Source organism: Watersipora subatra, chromosome 5, assembly GCF_963576615.1.
Source record: "Watersipora subatra chromosome 5, tzWatSuba1.1, whole genome shotgun sequence".
Classification (NCBI taxonomy): Eukaryota; Metazoa; Bryozoa; class Gymnolaemata; order Cheilostomatida; family Watersiporidae; genus Watersipora; species Watersipora subatra.
The window spans coordinates 32993431-33015431 of record NC_088712.1 but is presented as its reverse complement, the minus strand read 5'-3'; the positions used below and the strand labels follow the sequence as shown (position 1 = coordinate 33015431).

The window sequence follows — 22001 nt, the reverse complement described above, 5'->3', positions numbered from 1 at the left end:
GTTTCCCAATTTACTGAGAATTGTGTAGTACATACAACAGAATTTTCAAAAAAGTTTTTAAAATAAAATCTGTCGGCTTTGTTCACACACTATTCTGCTAGATTATACAAGATAAGCTCTACCAACTGTGGCTACTACAAATATCTTGTTAGACCATATATCAGTCTACCAACTGTGGCTACTACAAATATCTTGTTAGACCATATATCAGTCTACCAACTGTGGCTACTACAAATATCTTGTTAGACCATATATCAGTCTACCAACTGTGGCTACTACAAATATCTTGTTAGACCATATATCAGTCTACCAACTGTGGCTACTACAAATATCTTGTTAGACCATATATCAGTCTACCAACTGTGGCTACTACAAATATCTTGTTAGACCATATATCAGTCTACCAACTGTGGCTACTACAAATATCTTGTTAGACCATATATCAGTCTACCAACTGTGGCTACTACAAATATCTTGTTAGACCATATATCAGTCTACCAACTGTGGCTACTACAAATATCTTGTTAGAACATATATCAGTCTACCAACTGTGGCTACTACAAATATCTTGTTAGACCATATATCAGTCTACCAACTGTGGCTACTACAAATATCTTGTTAGACCATATATCAGTCTACCAACTGCGGCTACTACAAATATCTTGTTAGACCATATATCAGTCTACCAACTGTGGCTACTACAAATATCTTGTTAGACCATATATCAGTCTACCAACTGGGGCTACTACAAATATCTTGTTAGACCATATATCAGTCTACCAACTGTGGCTACTACAAATATCTTGTTAGACCATATATCAGTCTACCAACTGTGCATTGTTCAAAAACATAAATAAATTCATGAAGCATAGGAGGAGTCGGTCTATCAATAACAGCAGTGAACTTGCTGACTTACATCAAACAGTATATCTATTGTAGGTCTAGATTAAATGATACAAGACAGTATATTTAAGAATGTATCCATGGTATTTAACAAGCAGCATATCTATAATTAAATTAAAATAATTGATATAGCTGTTATAATTATAGTTAGCCAGTATTGACAACATTTCCATAAACAAAACAAGTGAAAAAAGACACAGGAACGGACTACTATACCGCACTTTCCATAACTAGTTGAAGAAACTAGTTTCCTTATTAATACAAAATAGTTGATTGTATAACAGAAATGAAGTAAAGTAATACATCATTCATCAATAGAATAAGCAGCAATAAGATTAATCACAGTAAAATCATTCCTGATAATGATACCATACATAGTTGTGTTCCGAGTAGTTCCATCAGTAGTTAAGGCCGATAAAGCACTGTCCAATCACAGCACCAGGCTCTATGTGTTGAACCAATAACATATAATAAAAGATCAAAACTGGAGAACCAAAGTTGATAAATATGGAGCACTGGTATAATATGCAATACACAGAGAATATGAACCCAAGCTTACAAGCGTAAAACAATAACAATCTACGGATATGTAGCTGGATATGTAGTTGGTAGTTATTTGTACTTCCATTAAACAAAACGGGTGGACAAACTTGTCTATCCATTTCACTAACCCAATGGACCTTGGTCCTGCTCCTTTAAAGCACCCATTTATACCTGATGCAATGCGGGTAAAAGGCAAAAAGATCTCGAATCGTTGAGAACCGGATAATTCAACTAATAGCCTGAGGTTTAAAGCCAAGCCAGGAAAGGGTGATGGGGTAGTTCATGACGGAGAAGTAGTCATGAACTTGAAAGATTCATCCTCGGCTATAACTTGCGCAATCTAAAAGGAAAGAATAATTAAAACTTACTAAAGATAGAAAACCTGTGAAACATCGAGTAATGAGAATTGTCTATGTAGAAAAGACTAAAAATAATTTGTTCCAAGCCCTTTCAGTCACTATTGTTCCGGCACCTTCTAAAAGTTCCATCTTTACTGAAAATTCTCAGATTTATTACCTAGTTTGTTTGCAAAACTATTTTGCCTCAGTTCATAGTTTCCACAACCAGACGCTCATTTGTTAACTAATTAAAAGACAGAATAAAATACTTGTTTATCATGCCTATGATGTTTACTATTTCTCCACCACTAAAGTGCACAACTAAAGTCCAGCACCAATTAAAAGCCCACAACTAAAGCCCACCACTAATAATAGTCCACTAATAAAGTGAGGTATTGGAAACAGTACTGTTGCCTGTGAAATGCATTACATATGCTATTGTAATTGCTAATGAACTAAATTTAATCTCAAATTCAGAAACAGTGCTGATCATCAGTGTGCATCAGAGAGCAACATAAGGTACTCATGGCTTTCAGGTTGGTAGACTGCCACTGTACCCGTGCACCAATCAACTGCCTTGCTTTCAGGTTGGTAGACTGCCACTGTACCCGGGCACCAATCAACTGCCTTGCTTTCAGGTTGGTAGACTGCCACTGTACCCGGGCACCAATCAACTGCCTTGCTTTCAGGTTGGTAGACTGCCACTGTACCCGGGCACCAATCAACTGCCTTGCTTTCGGGTTGGTAGACTGCCACTGTACCCGGGCACCAATCAACTGCCTTGCTTTCAGGTTGGTAGACTGCCACTGTACCCGGGCACCAATCAACTGCCTTGCCACTGTACCCGGGCACCACTCAACTGCCTTGCCACTTTTAGGAATAATTGCACACTTATTTATTATGCCTGACAATCTCTCATAGAACATATATATCATAGAACCTATATCTCATGGAACCTATATCTCATGGAACCTATATCTCATGGAATCTATATATCATAGAACCTATATCTCATGGAACCTATATATCATAGAACCTATATATCATAGAACCTATATCTCATGGAACCTATATCTCATGGAACCTATATCTCATGGAACCTATATCTCGTGGAATCTATATATCATAGAACCTATATCTCATGGAACCTATATATCATGGAACCTATATCTCATGGAATCTATATATCATAGAACCTATATCTCATGGAACCTATATATCATAGAACCTATATATCATAGAACCTATATCTCATGGAACCTATATCTCATGGAATCTATATATCATAGAACCTATATCTCATGGAACCTATATATCATAGAACCTATATATCATAGAACCTATATCTCATGGAACCTATATCTCATGGAACCTATATCTCATGGAACCTATATCTCATGGAACCTATATCTCATGGAATCTATATATCATAGAACCTATATCTCATGGAACCTATATCTCATGGAACCTATATCTCATGGAATCTATATATCATAGAACCTATATCTCATGGAACCTATATATCATAGAACCTATATATCATAGAACCTATATCTCATGGAACCTATATCTCATGGAACCTATATCTCATGGAACCTATATCTCATGGAACCTATATCTCATGGAATCTATATATCATAGAACCTATATCTCATGGAACCTATATATCATAGAACCTATATATCATAGAACCTATATCTCATGGAACCTATATCTCATGGAACCTATATCTCATGGAACCTATATCTCATGGAATCTATATATCATAGAACCTATGTCTCATGGAACCTATATCTCATGGAACCTATATCTCATGGAACCTATATCTCATGGAACCTATATCTCATGGAACCTATATCTCATGAAACCTATATCTCATGGAACATATATATCATAGAACCTATATCTCATAGAACCTGTATCTCATGGAACCTATATCTCATGGAACCTATATCTCATGGAACCTATATCTCATGGAACATATATATCATAGAACCTATATCTCATGGAACCTATATATCATGGAACCTATATCTCATGGAACCTATATCTCATGGAACCTATATCTCATAGAACCTATATATCATGGAACCTATATATCATGGAATCTATATATCATGGAACCTATATCTCATGGAATCTATATATCATAGAACCTATGTCTCATGGAACCTATATCTCATGGAACCTATATCTCATGGAACCTATATCTCATAGAACCTATATCTCATGGAACCTATATCTCGTGGAATCTATATCTCATAGAACCTATATATCATGGAACCTATATATCATGGAATCTATATATCATGGAACCTATATATCATGGAAAAAAAAAATATATATATATCATGGAACCTCTATATCTCATGGAACCTCTATATCTCATGGAACCTATATCTCATGGAATCTTTATCTCATAGAATCTATATATCATGGAATCTATATATCATGTAATCTATATCTCATGGAACCTATATATCATGGAACCTATATCTCATGGAATCTATATCTCATCGAACCTATATATCATGGAACCTATATCTCATGGAATCTATATATCTTGGAATATATATCTCATGGAACCTATATATCATAGAACCTGTATCTCATGGAATCTATATATCATGGAATATATATCTCATGGAACCTATATATCATGGAACCTATATCTCATGGAACCTATATATCATAGAACCTGTATCTCATGGAACCTATACCTCAAACACTATATTTGACTTATGCTACCCCTCATAAGCAAACACTATAGTTGACCTATGCTACCCCTCACAAGTGAACACTATAGTTGACCTATGCTACCCCTCACAAGTAAACACTATAGTTGAACGATGCTGCCCCTCACAAGTAAACACTATAGTTGACCTATGCTACCCCTCATAAGTAAACACTATAGTTGAACGATGCTGCCCCTCATAAGTAAACACTATAGTTGACCTATGCTACCCCTCATAAGTAAACACTATAGTTGACCTATGCTACCCCTCATAAGTAAACACTATAGTTGAACGATGCTGCCCCTCACAAGTAAACACTATAGTTGACCTATGCTACCCCTCATAAGTAAACACTATAGTTGAACGATGCTGCCCCTCATAAGTAAACACTATAGTTGACCTATGCTACCCCTCATAAGTAAACACTATAGTTGACCTATGCTGCCCCTCATAAGTAAACACTATAGTTGACCTATGCTACCCCTCATAAGTAAACACTATAGTTGACCTATGCTGCCCCTCATAAGTAAACACTATAGTTGAACTATGCTACCCCTCATTAGTAAACACTATAGTTGACCTATGCTGCCCCTCACAAGTAAACACTATAGTTGACCTATGCTGCCCCTCATAAGTAAACACTATAGTTGAACTATGCTACCCCTCATAAGTAAACACTATAGTTGACCTATGCTACCCCTCATTAGTAAACACTATAGTTGAACTATGCTGCCCCTCATAAGTAAACACTATAGTTGAACTATGCTACCCCTCATAAGTAAACACTATAGTTGACCTATGCTACCCCTCATAAGTAAACACTATAGTTGAACGATGCTGCCCCTCATAAGTAAACACTATAGTTGACCTATGCTGCCCCTCACAAGTAAACACTATAGTTGACCTATGCTGCCCCTCATAAGTAAACACTATAGTTGAACTATGCTACCCCTCATAAGTAAACACTATAGTTGACCTATGCTACCCCTCATTAGTAAACACTATAGTTGAACTATGCTGCCCCTCATAAGTAAACACTATAGTTGAACTATGCTGCCACTCATAAGTAAACACTATAGTTGATCTATGCTACCCCTCATAAGTAAACACTATAGTTGACCTATGCTGCCCCTCATAAGTAAACACTATAGTTGACCTATGCTACCCCTCATAAGTAAACACTATAGTTGACCTATGCTACCCCTCATAAGGAAACACTATAGTTGAACTATGCTACCCCTCACAAGTAAACACTATAGTTGACCTATGCTGCCCCTCATAAGTAAACACTATAGTTGAACTATGCTACCCCTCACAAGTAAACACTATAGTTGACCTATGCTGCCCCTCATAAGTAAACACTATAGTTGATCTATGCTACACCTCATAAGTAAACACTATAGTCGACCTATGCTACCCCTCATAAGTAAACACTATAGTTGACCTATGCTACCCCTCATAAGTAAACACTATAGTTGACCTATGCTACCCCTCATAAGGAAACACTATAGTTGAACTATGCTACCCCTCACAAGTAAACACTATAGTTGACCTATGCTGCCCCTCATAAGTAAACACTATAGTTGATCTATGCTACACCTCATAAGTAAACACTATAGTTGACCTATGCTGCCCCTCATAAGTAAACACTATAGTCGACCTATGCTACCCCTCATAAGTAAACACTATAGTTGACCTATGCTACCCCTCATAAGTAAACACTATAGTTGACCTATGCTACCCCTCATAAGGAAACACTATAGTTGAACTATGCTACCCCTCACAAGTAAACACTATAGTTGACCTATGCTGCCCCTCATAAGTAAACACTATAGTTGACCTATGCTGCCCCTCATAAGTAAACACTATAGTTGACCTATGCTACCCCTCATAAGGAAACACTATAGTTGACCTATGCTACCCCTCACAAGTAAACACTATAGTTGAACTATGCTGCCCCTCATAAGTAAACACTATAGTTGACCTATGCTACCCCTCATAAGTAAACACTATAGTTGACCTATGCTACCCCTCATAAGTAAACACTATAGTTGAACTATGCTGCCCCTCATAAGTAAACACTATAGTTGACCTATGCTACCCCTCATAAGTAAACACTATAGTTGACCTATGCTACCCCTCATAAGGAAACACTATAGTTGACCTATGCTACCCCTCACAAGTAAACACTATAGTTGAACTATGCTGCCCCTCATAAGTAAACACTATAGTTGACCTATGCTACCCCTCATAAGTAAACACTATAGTTGACCTATGCTACCCCTCATAAGTAAACACTATAGTTGAACTATGCTGCCCCTCATAAGTAAACACTATAGTTGACCTATGCTACCCCTCATAAGTAAACACTATAGTTGACCTATGCTACCCCTCACAAGTAAACACTATAGTTGACCTATGCTGCCCCTCATAAGTAAACACTATAGTTGACCTATGCTGCCCCTCATAAGTAAACACTATAGTTGACCTATGCTACCCCTCATAAGTAAACACTATAGTTGACCTATGCTGCCCCTCACAAGTAAACACTATAGTTGATCTATGCTACACCTCATAAGTAAACACTATAGTTGACCTATGCTGCCCCTCATAAGTAAACACTATAGTCGACCTATGCTACCCCTCATAAGTAAACACTATAGTTGACCTATGCTACCCCTCATAAGTAAACACTATAGTTGACCTATGCTACCCCTCATAAGGAAACACTATAGTTGAACTATGCTACCCCTCACAAGTAAACACTATAGTCGACCTATGCTACCCCTCATAAGTAAACACTATAGTTGACCTATGCTACCCCTCACAAGTAAACACTATAGTTGACCTATGCTACCCCTCATAAGTAAACACTAAAGTTGAACGATGCTGCCCCTCATAAGTAAACACTATAGTTGAACGATGCTGCCCCTCATAAGTAAACACTATAGTTGACCTATGCTACACCTCATAAGTAAACACTATAGTTGACCTATGCTACCCCTCACAAGTAAACACTATAGTTGAACGATGCTGCCCCTCACAAGTAAACACTATAGTTGACCTATGCTGCCCCTCATAAGTAAACACTATAGTTGACCTATGCTACCCCTCATAAGTAAACACTATAGTTGAACTATGCTGCCCCTCATAAGTAAACACTATAGTTGACCTATGCTGCCCCTCACAAGTAGACACTATAGTTGACCTATGCTGCCCCTCATAAGTAAACACTATAGTTGATCTATGCTACCCCTCACAAGTAAACACTATAGTTGACCTATGCTGCCCCTCATAAGTAAACACTATAGTTGACCTATGCTGCCCCTCATAAGTAAACACTATAGTTGACCTATGCTACCCCTCATAAGTAAACACTATAGTTGACCTATGCTACCCCTCACAAGTAAACACTATAGTTGAACGATGCTGCCCCTCACAAGTAAACACTATAGTTGACCTATGCTACCCCTCATAAGTAAACACTATAGTTGACCTATGCTACCCCTCATAAGGAAACACTATAGTTGAACTATGCTACCCCTCACAAGTAAACACTATAGTTGACCTATGCTGCCCCTCATAAGTAAACACTATAGTTGACCTATGCTGCCCCTCATAAGTAAACACTATAGTTGACCTATGCTACCCCTCATAAGTGAACACTATAGTTGACCTATGCTGCCCCTCATAAGTAAACACTATAGTTGACCTATGCTGCCCCTCATAAGTGAACACTATAGTTGACCTATGCTGCCCCTCACAAGTAAACACTATAGTGGACCTATGCTACCCCTCATAAGTAAACACTATAGTTGAACTATGCTACCCCTCACAAGTAGACACTATAGTTGATCTATGCTACCCCTCACAAGTAAACACTATAGTTGAACGATGCTGCCCCTCACAAGTAAACACTATAGTTGACCTATGCTACCCCTCATAAGTAAACACTATAGTTGAACTATGCTACCCCTCACAAGTAGACACTATAGTTGATCTATGCTACCCCTCACAAGTAAACACTATAGTTGAACGATGCTGCCCCTCATAAGTAAACACTATAGTTGACCTATGCTGCCCCTCACAAGTAAACACTATAGTTGACCTATGCTACCCCTCATAAGTAAACACTATAGTTGACCTATGCTACCCCTCATAAGGAAACACTATAGTTGAACTATGCTACCCCTCACAAGTAAACACTATAGTTGACCTATGCTGCCCCTCATAAGTAAACACTATAGTTGACCTATGCTACCCCTCATAAGTAAACACTATAGTTGAACGATGCTACCCCTCACAAGTAAACACTATAGTTGACCTATGCTACCCCTCACAAGTAAACACTATAGTTGAACTATGCTACCCCTCATAAGTAAACACTATAGTTGACCTATGCTGCCCCTCACAAGTAAACACTATAGTTGAACTATGCTACCCCTCACAAGTAAACACTATAGTTGACCTATGCTACCCCTCATAAGTAAACACTATAGTTGACCTATGCTGCCCCTCATAAGTAAACACTATAGTTGAACTATGCTACCCCTCATAAGTAAACACTATAGTTGACCTATGCTGCCCCTCACAAGTAAACACAATAGTTGACCTATGCTACCCCTCATAAGTAAACACTATAGTTGACCTATGCTACCCCTCATAAGGAAACACTATAGTTGAACTATGCTACCCCTCACAAGTAAACACTATAGTTGACCTATGCTGCCCCTCATAAGTAAACACTATAGTTGACCTATGCTACCCCTCATAAGTAAACACTATAGTTGAACGATGCTGCCCCTCATAAGTAAACACTATAGTTGACCTATGCTACCCCTCATAAGTAAACACTATAGTTGACCTATGCTACCCCTCATAAGTAAACACTATAGTTGAACGATGCTGCCCCTCACAAGTAAACACTATAGTTGACCTATGCTACCCCTCACAAGTAAACACTATAGTTGACCTATGCTGCCCCTCATAAGTAGACACTATAGTTGACCTATGCTGCCCCTCATAAGTAAACACTATAGTTGACCTATGCTGCCCCTCATAAGCAAACACTATAGTTGAACTATGCTACCCCTCACAAGTGAACACTATAGTTGACCTATGCTACCCCTCACAAGTAAACACTATAGTTGAACGATGCTGCCCCTCACAAGTAAACACTATAGTTGACCTATGCTACCCCTCATAAGTAAACACTATAGTTGAACGATGCTGCCCCTCATAAGTAAACACTATAGTTGACCTATGCTACCCCTCATAAGTAAACACTATAGTTGACCTATGCTACCCCTCATAAGTAAACACTATAGTTGAACGATGCTGCCCCTCACAAGTAAACACTATAGTTGACCTATGCTACCCCTCACAAGTAAACACTATAGTTGACCTATGCTGCCCCTCATAAGTAGACACTATAGTTGACCTATGCTGCCCCTCATAAGTAAACACTATAGTTGACCTATGCTGCCCCTCATAAGTAAACACTATAGTTGACCTATGCTGCCCCTCATAAGTAAACACTATAGTTGACCTATGCTGCCCCTCACAAGTAAACACTATAGTTGACCTATGCTGCCCCTCATAAGTAAACACTATAGTTGACCTATGCTACCCCTCATAAGTAAACACTATAGTTGAACTATGCTGCCCCTCATAAGTAAACACTATAGTTGACCTATGCTACCCCTCATAAGTAAACACTATAGTTGACCTATGCTACCCCTCACAAGTAAACACTATAGTTGACCTATGCTGCCCCTCATAAGTAAACACTATAGTTGACCTATGCTGCCCCTCATAAGTAAACACTATAGTTGACCTATGCTACCCCTCATAAGTAAACACTATAGTTGACCTATGCTGCCCCTCACAAGTAAACACTATAGTTGATCTATGCTACACCTCATAAGTAAACACTATAGTTGACCTATGCTGCCCCTCATAAGTAAACACTATAGTCGACCTATGCTACCCCTCATAAGTAAACACTATAGTTGACCTATGCTACCCCTCATAAGTAAACACTATAGTTGACCTATGCTACCCCTCATAAGGAAACACTATAGTTGAACTATGCTACCCCTCACAAGTAAACACTATAGTCGACCTATGCTACCCCTCATAAGTAAACACTATAGTTGACCTATGCTACCCCTCATAAGTAAACACTATAGTTGACCTATGCTGCCCCTCACAAGTAGACACTATAGTTGATCTATGCTACACCTCATAAGTAAACACTATAGTTGACCTATGCTGCCCCTCATAAGTAAACACTATAGTCGACCTATGCTACCCCTCATAAGTAAACACTATAGTTGACCTATGCTACCCCTCATAAGTAAACACTATAGTTGACCTATGCTACCCCTCATAAGGAAACACTATAGTTGAACTATGCTACCCCTCACAAGTAGACACTATAGTTGACCTATGCTACCCCTCATAAGTAAACACTATAGTTGACCTATGCTACCCCTCATAAGGAAACACTATAGTTGAACTATGCTACCCCTCACAAGTAAACACTATAGTTGACCTATGCTGCCCCTCATAAGTAAACACTATAGTTGACCTATGCTAGCCCTCATAAGTAAACACTATAGTTGATCTATGCTACACCTCATAAGTAAACACTATAGTTGACCTATGCTGCCCCTCATAAGTAAACACTATAGTCGACCTATGCTACCCCTCATAAGTAAACACTATAGTTGACCTATGCTACCCCTCATAAGTAAACACTATAGTTGACCTATGCTACCCCTCATAAGGAAACACTATAGTTGAACTATGCTACCCCTCACAAGTAAACACTATAGTTGACCTATGCTGCCCCTCATAAGTAAACACTATAGTTGACCTATGCTACCCCTCATAGGTAAACACTATAGTTGACCTATGCTACCCCTCACAAGTAAACACTATAGTTGACCTATGCTGCCCCTCATAAGTAAACACTATAGTTGAACTATGCTACCCCTCACAAGTAAACACTATAGTTGACCTATGCTGCCCCTCATAAGTAAACACTATAGTTGACCTATGCTACCCCTCATAAGTAAACACTATAGTTGACCTATGCTACCCCTCATAAGTAAACACTATAGTTGACCTATGCTACCCCTCATTTGTAAACACTATAGTTGAACTATGCTGCCCCTCATAAGTAAACACTATAGTTGAACTATGCTGCCCCTCATAAGTAAACACTATAGTTGATCTATGCTACCCCTCATAAGGAAACACTATAGTTGAACTATGCTACCCCTCACAAGTAAACACTATAGTTGACCTATGCTGCCCCTCATAAGTAAACACTATAGTTGAACTATGCTACCCCTCACAAGTAAACACTATAGTTGACCTATGCTACCCCTCATAAGTAGACACTATAGTTGACCTATGCTGCCCCTCATAAGTAAACACTATAGTTGACCTATGCTACACCTCATAAGTAAACACTATAGTTGACATATGCTACCCCTCACAAGTAAACACTATAGTTGAACTATGCTGCCCCTCAAAAGTAAACACTATAGTTGACCTATGCTACCCCTCATAAGTAAACACTATAGTTGACCTATGCTGCCCCTCATAAGTAGACACTATAGTTGACCTATGCTGCCACTCATAAGTAAACACTATAGTTGACATATGCTACCCCTCATAAGTAAACACTATAGTTGAACTATGCTGCCCCTCATAAGTAAACACTATAGTTGACATATGCTACCCCTCATAAGTAAACACTATAGTTGACATATGCTGCCCCTCATAAGTAAACACTATAGTTGACATATGCTACCCCTCATAAGTAAACACTATAGTTGAACTATGCTGCCCCTCATAAGTAAACACTATAGTTGACCTATGCTACCCCTCACAAGTAAACACTATAGTTGACCTATGCTGCCCCTCATAAGTAAACACTATAGTTGAACTATGCTGCCCCTCATAAGTAAACACTATAGTTGACCTATGCTACCCCTCACAAGTAAACACTATAGTTGACCTATGCTGCCCCTCATAAGTAAACACTATAGTTGAACTATGCTGCCCCTCATAAGTAAACACTATAGTTGATCTATGCTACCCCTCATAAGGAAACACTATAGTTGAACTATGCTACCCCTCACAAGTAAACACTATAGTTGACCTATGCTGCCCCTCACAAGTAAACACTATAGTTGACCTATGCTGCCCCTCACAAGTAAACACTATAGTTGACCTATGCTACCCCTCATAAGTAAACACTATAGTTGACCTATGCTGCCCCTCATAAGTAGACACTATAGTTGACCTATGCTGCCCCTCATAAGTAAACACTATAGTTGACCTATGCTACCCCTCACAAGTAAACACTATAGTTGACCTATGCTACCCCTCATAAGTAAACACTATAGTTGAACTATGCTGCCCCTCATAAGTAAACACTATAGTTGACCTATGCTATCCCTCATAAGTAAACACTATAGTTGACCTATGCTACCCCTCATAAGTAAACACTATAGTTGACCTATGCTACCCCTCACAAGTAAACACTATAGTTGACCTATGCTACCCCTCATAAGTAAACACTATAGTTGATCTATGCTACCCCTCATAAGTAAACACTATAGTTGACCTATGCTGCCCCTCATAAGTAGACACTATAGTTGACCTATGCTGCCCCTCATAAGTAAACACTATAGTTGACCTATGCTACCCCTCACAAGTAAACACTATAGTTGACCTATGCTACCCCTCATAAGTAAACACTATAGTTGATCTATGCTACCCCTCATAAGTAAACACTATAGTTGACCTATGCTACCCCTCACAAGTAAACACTATAGTTGACCTATGCTGCCCCTCATAAGTAAACACTATAGTTGATCTATGCTACCCCTCATAAGTAAACACTATAGTTGACCTATGCTGCCCCTCATAAGTAAACACTATAGTTGACCTATGCTACCCCTCACAAGTAAACACTATAGTTGACCTATGCTACCCCTCACAAGTAAACACTATAGTTGACCTATGCTGCCCCTCATAAGTAAACACTATAGTTGATCTATGCTACCCCTCATAAGTAAACACTATAGTTGAACGATGCTGCCCCTCACAAGTAAACACTATAGTTGACCTATGCTGCCCCTCATAAGTAAACACTATAGTTGAACTATGCTGCCCCTCATAAGTAAACACTATAGTTGACCTATGCTGCCCCTCATAAGTAAACACTATAGTTGACCTATGCTGCCCCTCACAAGTAAACACTATAGTTGACCTATGCTGCCCCTCACAAGTAGACACTATAGTTGACCTATGCTGCCCCTCACAAGTAAACACTATAGTTGACCTATGCTACCCCTCAAAAGTAAACACTATAGTTGACCTATGCTGCCCCTCATAAGTAAACACTATAGTTGATCTATGCTGCCCCTCACAAGTAAACACTATAGTTGAACTATGCTACCCCTCATAAGTAAACACTATAGTTGACCTATGCTGCCCCTCATAAGTAAACACTATAGTTGAACTATGCTGCCCCTCATAAGTAAACACTATAGTTGACCTATGCTACCCCTCACAAGTAAACACTATAGTTGAACGATGCTACCCCTCATTAGTAAACACTATAGTTGACCCATGCTACCCCTCATAAGTAAACACTATAGTTGACCTATGCTGCCCCTCATAAGTAAACACTATAGTTGACCTATGCTACCCCTCATAAGTAAACACAATAGTTGAACTATGCTACCCCTCATTAGTAAACACTATAGTTGACCTATGCTGCCCCTCATAAGTAAACACTATAGTTGAACTATGCTACCCCTCACAAGTAAACACTATAGTTGACCTATGCTGCCCCTCATAAGTAAACACTATAGTTGAACTATGCTGCCCCTCATAAGTAAACACTATAGTTGACCTATGCTACCCCTCACAAGTAAACACTATAGTTGAACGATGCTACCCCTCATTAGTAAACACTATAGTTGACCTATGCTACCCCTCACAAGTAAACACTATAGTTGAACGATGCTGCCCCTCACAAGTAAACACTATAGTTGACCTATGCTACCCCTCATAAGTAAACACTATAGTTGACCTATGCTACCCCTCATAAGGAAACACTATAGTTGAACTATGCTACCCCTCACAAGTAAACACTATAGTTGACCTATGCTGCCCCTCATAAGTAAACACTATAGTTGACCTATGCTGCCCCTCATAAGTAAACACTATAGTTGACCTATGCTACCCCTCATAAGTGAACACTATAGTTGACCTATGCTGCCCCTCATAAGTAAACACTATAGTTGACCTATGCTGCCCCTCATAAGTGAACACTATAGTTGACCTATGCTGCCCCTCACAAGTAAACACTATAGTGGACCTATGCTACCCCTCATAAGTAAACACTATAGTTGAACTATGCTACCCCTCACAAGTAGACACTATAGTTGATCTATGCTACCCCTCACAAGTAAACACTATAGTTGAACGATGCTGCCCCTCACAAGTAAACACTATAGTTGACCTATGCTACCCCTCATAAGTAAACACTATAGTTGAACTATGCTACCCCTCACAAGTAGACACTATAGTTGATCTATGCTACCCCTCACAAGTAAACACTATAGTTGAACGATGCTGCCCCTCATAAGTAAACACTATAGTTGACCTATGCTGCCCCTCACAAGTAAACACTATAGTTGACCTATGCTACCCCTCATAAGTAAACACTATAGTTGACCTATGCTACCCCTCATAAGGAAACACTATAGTTGAACTATGCTACCCCTCACAAGTAAACACTATAGTTGACCTATGCTGCCCCTCATAAGTAAACACTATAGTTGACCTATGCTACCCCTCATAAGTAAACACTATAGTTGAACGATGCTACCCCTCACAAGTAAACACTATAGTTGACCTATGCTACCCCTCACAAGTAAACACTATAGTTGAACTATGCTACCCCTCATAAGTAAACACTATAGTTGACCTATGCTGCCCCTCACAAGTAAACACTATAGTTGAACTATGCTACCCCTCACAAGTAAACACTATAGTTGACCTATGCTACCCCTCATAAGTAAACACTATAGTTGACCTATGCTGCCCCTCATAAGTAAACACTATAGTTGAACTATGCTACCCCTCATAAGTAAACACTATAGTTGACCTATGCTGCCCCTCACAAGTAAACACTATAGTTGACCTATGCTACCCCTCATAAGTAAACACTATAGTTGACCTATGCTACCCCTCATAAGGAAACACTATAGTTGAACTATGCTACCCCTCACAAGTAAACACTATAGTTGACCTATGCTGCCCCTCATAAGTAAACACTATAGTTGACCTATGCTACCCCTCATAAGTAAACACTATAGTTGAACGATGCTGCCCCTCATAAGTAAACACTATAGTTGACCTATGCTACCCCTCATAAGTAAACACTATAGTTGACCTATGCTACCCCTCATAAGTAAACACTATAGTTGAACGATGCTGCCCCTCACAAGTAAACACTATAGTTGACCTATGCTACCCCTCACAAGTAAACACTATAGTTGACCTATGCTGCCCCTCATAAGTAGACACTATAGTTGACCTATGCTGCCCCTCATAAGTAAACACTATAGTTGACCTATGCTGCCCCTCATAAGCAAACACTATAGTTGAACTATGCTACCCCTCACAAGTGAACACTATAGTTGACCTATGCTACCCCTCACAAGTAAACACTATAGTTGAACGATGCTGCCCCTCACAAGTAAACACTATAGTTGACCTATGCTACCCCTCATAAGTAAACACTATAGTTGAACGATGCTGCCCCTCATAAGTAAACACTATAGTTGACCTATGCTACCCCTCATAAGTAAACACTATAGTTGACCTATGCTACCCCTCATAAGTAAACACTATAGTTGAACGATGCTGCCCCTCACAAGTAAACACTATAGTTGACCTATGCTACCCCTCACAAGTAAACACTATAGTTGACCTATGCTGCCCCTCATAAGTAGACACTATAGTTGACCTATGCTGCCCCTCATAAGTAAACACTATAGTTGACCTATGCTGCCCCTCATAAGTAAACACTATAGTTGACCTATGCTGCCCCTCATAAGTAAACACTATAGTTGACCTATGCTGCCCCTCACAAGTAAACACTATAGTTGACCTATGCTGCCCCTCATAAGTAAACACTATAGTTGACCTATGCTACCCCTCATAAGTAAACACTATAGTTGAACTATGCTGCCCCTCATAAGTAAACACTATAGTTGACCTATGCTACCCCTCATAAGTAAACACTATAGTTGACCTATGCTACCCCTCACAAGTAAACACTATAGTTGACCTATGCTGCCCCTCATAAGTAAACACTATAGTTGACCTATGCTGCCCCTCATAAGTAAACACTATAGTTGACCTATGCTACCCCTCATAAGTAAACACTATAGTTGACCTATGCTGCCCCTCACAAGTAAACACTATAGTTGATCTATGCTACACCTCATAAGTAAACACTATAGTTGACCTATGCTGCCCCTCATAAGTAAACACTATAGTCGACCTATGCTACCCCTCATAAGTAAACACTATAGTTGACCTATGCTACCCCTCATAAGTAAACACTATAGTTGACCTATGCTACCCCTCATAAGGAAACACTATAGTTGAACTATGCTACCCCTCACAAGTAAACACTATAGTCGACCTATGCTACCCCTCATAAGTAAACACTATAGTTGACCTATGCTACCCCTCATAAGTAAACACTATAGTTGACCTATGCTGCCCCTCACAAGTAGACACTATAGTTGATCTATGCTACACCTCATAAGTAAACACTATAGTTGACCTATGCTGCCCCTCATAAGTAAACACTATAGTCGACCTATGCTACCCCTCATAAGTAAACACTATAGTTGACCTATGCTACCCCTCATAAGTAAACACTATAGTTGACCTATGCTACCCCTCATAAGGAAACACTATAGTTGAACTATGCTACCCCTCACAAGTAGACACTATAGTTGACCTATGCTACCCCTCATAAGTAAACACTATAGTTGACCTATGCTACCCCTCATAAGGAAACACTATAGTTGAACTATGCTACCCCTCACAAGTAAACACTATAGTTGACCTATGCTGCCCCTCATAAGTAAACACTATAGTTGACCTATGCTAGCCCTCATAAGTAAACACTATAGTTGATCTATGCTACACCTCATAAGTAAACACTATAGTTGACCTATGCTGCCCCTCATAAGTAAACACTATAGTCGACCTATGCTACCCCTCATAAGTAAACACTATAGTTGACCTATGCTACCCCTCATAAGTAAACACTATAGTTGACCTATGCTACCCCTCATAAGGAAACACTATAGTTGAACTATGCTACCCCTCACAAGTAAACACTATAGTTGACCTATGCTGCCCCTCATAAGTAAACACTATAGTTGACCTATGCTACCCCTCATAGGTAAACACTATAGTTGACCTATGCTACCCCTCACAAGTAAACACTATAGTTGACCTATGCTGCCCCTCATAAGTAAACACTATAGTTGAACTATGCTACCCCTCACAAGTAAACACTATAGTTGACCTATGCTGCCCCTCATAAGTAAACACTATAGTTGACCTATGCTACCCCTCATAAGTAAACACTATAGTTGACCTATGCTACCCCTCATAAGTAAACACTATAGTTGACCTATGCTACCCCTCATTTGTAAACACTATAGTTGAACTATGCTGCCCCTCATAAGTAAACACTATAGTTGAACTATGCTGCCCCTCATAAGTAAACACTATAGTTGATCTATGCTACCCCTCATAAGGAAACACTATAGTTGAACTATGCTACCCCTCACAAGTAAACACTATAGTTGACCTATGCTGCCCCTCATAAGTAAACACTATAGTTGAACTATGCTACCCCTCACAAGTAAACACTATAGTTGACCTATGCTACCCCTCATAAGTAGACACTATAGTTGACCTATGCTGCCCCTCATAAGTAAACACTATAGTTGACCTATGCTACACCTCATAAGTAAACACTATAGTTGACATATGCTACCCCTCACAAGTAAACACTATAGTTGAACTATGCTGCCCCTCAAAAGTAAACACTATAGTTGACCTATGCTACCCCTCATAAGTAAACACTATAGTTGACCTATGCTGCCCCTCATAAGTAGACACTATAGTTGACCTATGCTGCCACTCATAAGTAAACACTATAGTTGACATATGCTACCCCTCATAAGTAAACACTATAGTTGAACTATGCTGCCCCTCATAAGTAAACACTATAGTTGACATATGCTACCCCTCATAAGTAAACACTATAGTTGACATATGCTGCCCCTCATAAGTAAACACTATAGTTGACATATGCTACCCCTCATAAGTAAACACTATAGTTGAACTATGCTGCCCCTCATAAGTAAACACTATAGTTGACCTATGCTACCCCTCACAAGTAAACACTATAGTTGACCTATGCTGCCCCTCATAAGTAAACACTATAGTTGAACTATGCTGCCCCTCATAAGTAAACACTATAGTTGACCTATGCTACCCCTCACAAGTAAACACTATAGTTGACCTATGCTGCCCCTCATAAGTAAACACTATAGTTGAACTATGCTGCCCCTCATAAGTAAACACTATAGTTGATCTATGCTACCCCTCATAAGGAAACACTATAGTTGAACTATGCTACCCCTCACAAGTAAACACTATAGTTGACCTATGCTGCCCCTCACAAGTAAACACTATAGTTGACCTATGCTGCCCCTCACAAGTAAACACTATAGTTGACCTATGCTACCCCTCATAAGTAAACACTATAGTTGACCTATGCTGCCCCTCATAAGTAGACACTATAGTTGACCTATGCTGCCCCTCATAAGTAAACACTATAGTTGACCTATGCTACCCCTCACAAGTAAACACTATAGTTGACCTATGCTACCCCTCATAAGTAAACACTATAGTTGAACTATGCTGCCCCTCATAAGTAAACACTATAGTTGACCTATGCTATCCCTCATAAGTAAACACTATAGTTGACCTATGCTACCCCTCATAAGTAAACACTATAGTTGACCTATGCTACCCCTCACAAGTAAACACTATAGTTGACCTATGCTACCCCTCATAAGTAAACACTATAGTTGATCTATGCTACCCCTCATAAGTAAACACTATAGTTGACCTATGCTGCCCCTCATAAGTAGACACTATAGTTGACCTATGCTGCCCCTCATAAGTAAACACTATAGTTGACCTATGCTACCCCTCACAAGTAAACACTATAGTTGACCTATGCTACCCCTCATAAGTAAACACTATAGTTGATCTATGCTACCCCTCATAAGTAAACACTATAGTTGACCTATGCTACCCCTCACAAGTAAACACTATAGTTGACCTATGCTGCCCCTCATAAGTAAACACTATAGTTGATCTATGCTACCCCTCATAAGTAAACACTATAGTTGACCTATGCTGCCCCTCATAAGTAAACACTATAGTTGACCTATGCTACCCCTCACAAGTAAACACTATAGTTGACCTATGCTACCCCTCACAAGTAAACACTATAGTTGACCTATGCTGCCCCTCATAAGTAAACACTATAGTTGATCTATGCTACCCCTCATAAGTAAACACTATAGTTGAACGATGCTGCCCCTCACAAGTAAACACTATAGTTGACCTATGCTGCCCCTCATAAGTAAACACTATAGTTGAACTATGCTGCCCCTCATAAGTAAACACTATAGTTGACCTATGCTGCCCCTCATAAGTAAACACTATAGTTGACCTATGCTGCCCCTCACAAGTAAACACTATAGTTGACCTATGCTGCCCCTCACAAGTAGACACTATAGTTGACCTATGCTGCCCCTCACAAGTAAACACTATAGTTGACCTATGCTACCCCTCAAAAGTAAACACTATAGTTGACCTATGCTGCCCCTCATAAGTAAACACTATAGTTGATCTATGCTGCCCCTCACAAGTAAACACTATAGTTGAACTATGCTACCCCTCATAAGTAAACACTATAGTTGACCTATGCTGCCCCTCATAAGTAAACACTATAGTTGAACTATGCTGCCCCTCATAAGTAAACACTATAGTTGACCTATGCTACCCCTCACAAGTAAACACTATAGTTGAACGATGCTACCCCTCATTAGTAAACACTATAGTTGACCCATGCTACCCCTCATAAGTAAACACTATAGTTGACCTATGCTGCCCCTCATAAGTAAACACTATAGTTGACCTATGCTACCCCTCATAAGTAAACACTATAGTTGAACTATGCTACCCCTCATTAGTAAACACTATAGTTGACCTATGCTGCCCCTCATAAGTAAACACTATAGTTGAACTATGCTACCCCTCACAAGTAAACACTATAGTTGACCTATGCTGCCCCTCATAAGTAAACACTATAGTTGAACTATGCTGCCCCTCATAAGTAAACACTATAGTTGACCTATGCTACCCCTCACAAGTAAACACTATAGTTGAACGATGCTACCCCTCATTAGTAAACACTATAGTTGACCTATGCTACCCCTCATAAGTAAACACTATAGTTGACCTATGCTGCCCCTCATAAGTAAACACTATAGTTGACCTATGCTACCCCTCATAAGTAAACACTATAGTTGAACTATGCTACCCCTCATTAGTAAACACTATAGTTGACCTATGCTGCCCCTCATAAGTAAACACTATAGTTGAACTATGCTGCCCCTCATAAGTAAACACTATAGTTGACCTATGCTGCCCCTCACAAGTAAACACTATAGTTGACCTATGCTGCCCCTCATAAGTAAACACTATAGTTGAACTATGCTGCCCCTCACAAGTAAACACTATAGTTGACCTATGCTGCCCCTCATAAGTAAACACTATAGTTGACCTATGCTGCCCCTCATAAGTAAACACTATAGTTGACCTATGCTGCCCCTCACAAGTAAACACTATAGTTGACCTATGCTGCCCCTCACAAGTAGACACTATAGTTGACCTATGCTGCCCCTCATAAGTAAACACTATAGTTGACCTATGCTACCTCTCATAAGTAAACACTATAGTTGACCTATGCTACACCTCATAAGTAAACACTATAGTTGACCTATGCTGCCCCTCATAAGTAGACACTATAGTTGACCTATGCTGCCCCTCATAAGTAAACACTATAGTTGACCTATGCTGCCCCTCATAAATAAACACTATAGTTGAACGATGCTGCCCCTCACAAGTAAACACTATAGTTGACCTATGCTGCCCCTCACAAGTAGACACTATAGTTGACCTATGCTGCCCCTCACAAGTAAACACTATAGTTGACCTATGCTGCCCCTCATAAGTAAACACTATAGTTGACCTATGCTGCCCCTCATAA

The 22001-nt window shown here is 39.5% G+C and overlaps 1 protein-coding gene across 2 annotated transcripts in view; it reads right to left on the bottom strand.

The window, feature by feature from the left end:
- Positions 1-912: 912 nt before the first annotated feature.
- Positions 913-22001, bottom strand: part of LOC137396341 (proto-oncogene c-Rel-like) — a 142808-nt gene continuing 121719 nt past the window's right edge. For both annotated transcript variants that reach the window (XM_068082571.1, XM_068082570.1), the window contains exon 14: positions 913-1786. In XM_068082571.1, coding sequence (XP_067938672.1) covers positions 1727-1786 — 60 coding nt within the window. In that variant the 3' untranslated portion in view covers positions 913-1726. The remainder of the gene's footprint in view (positions 1787-22001) is intronic.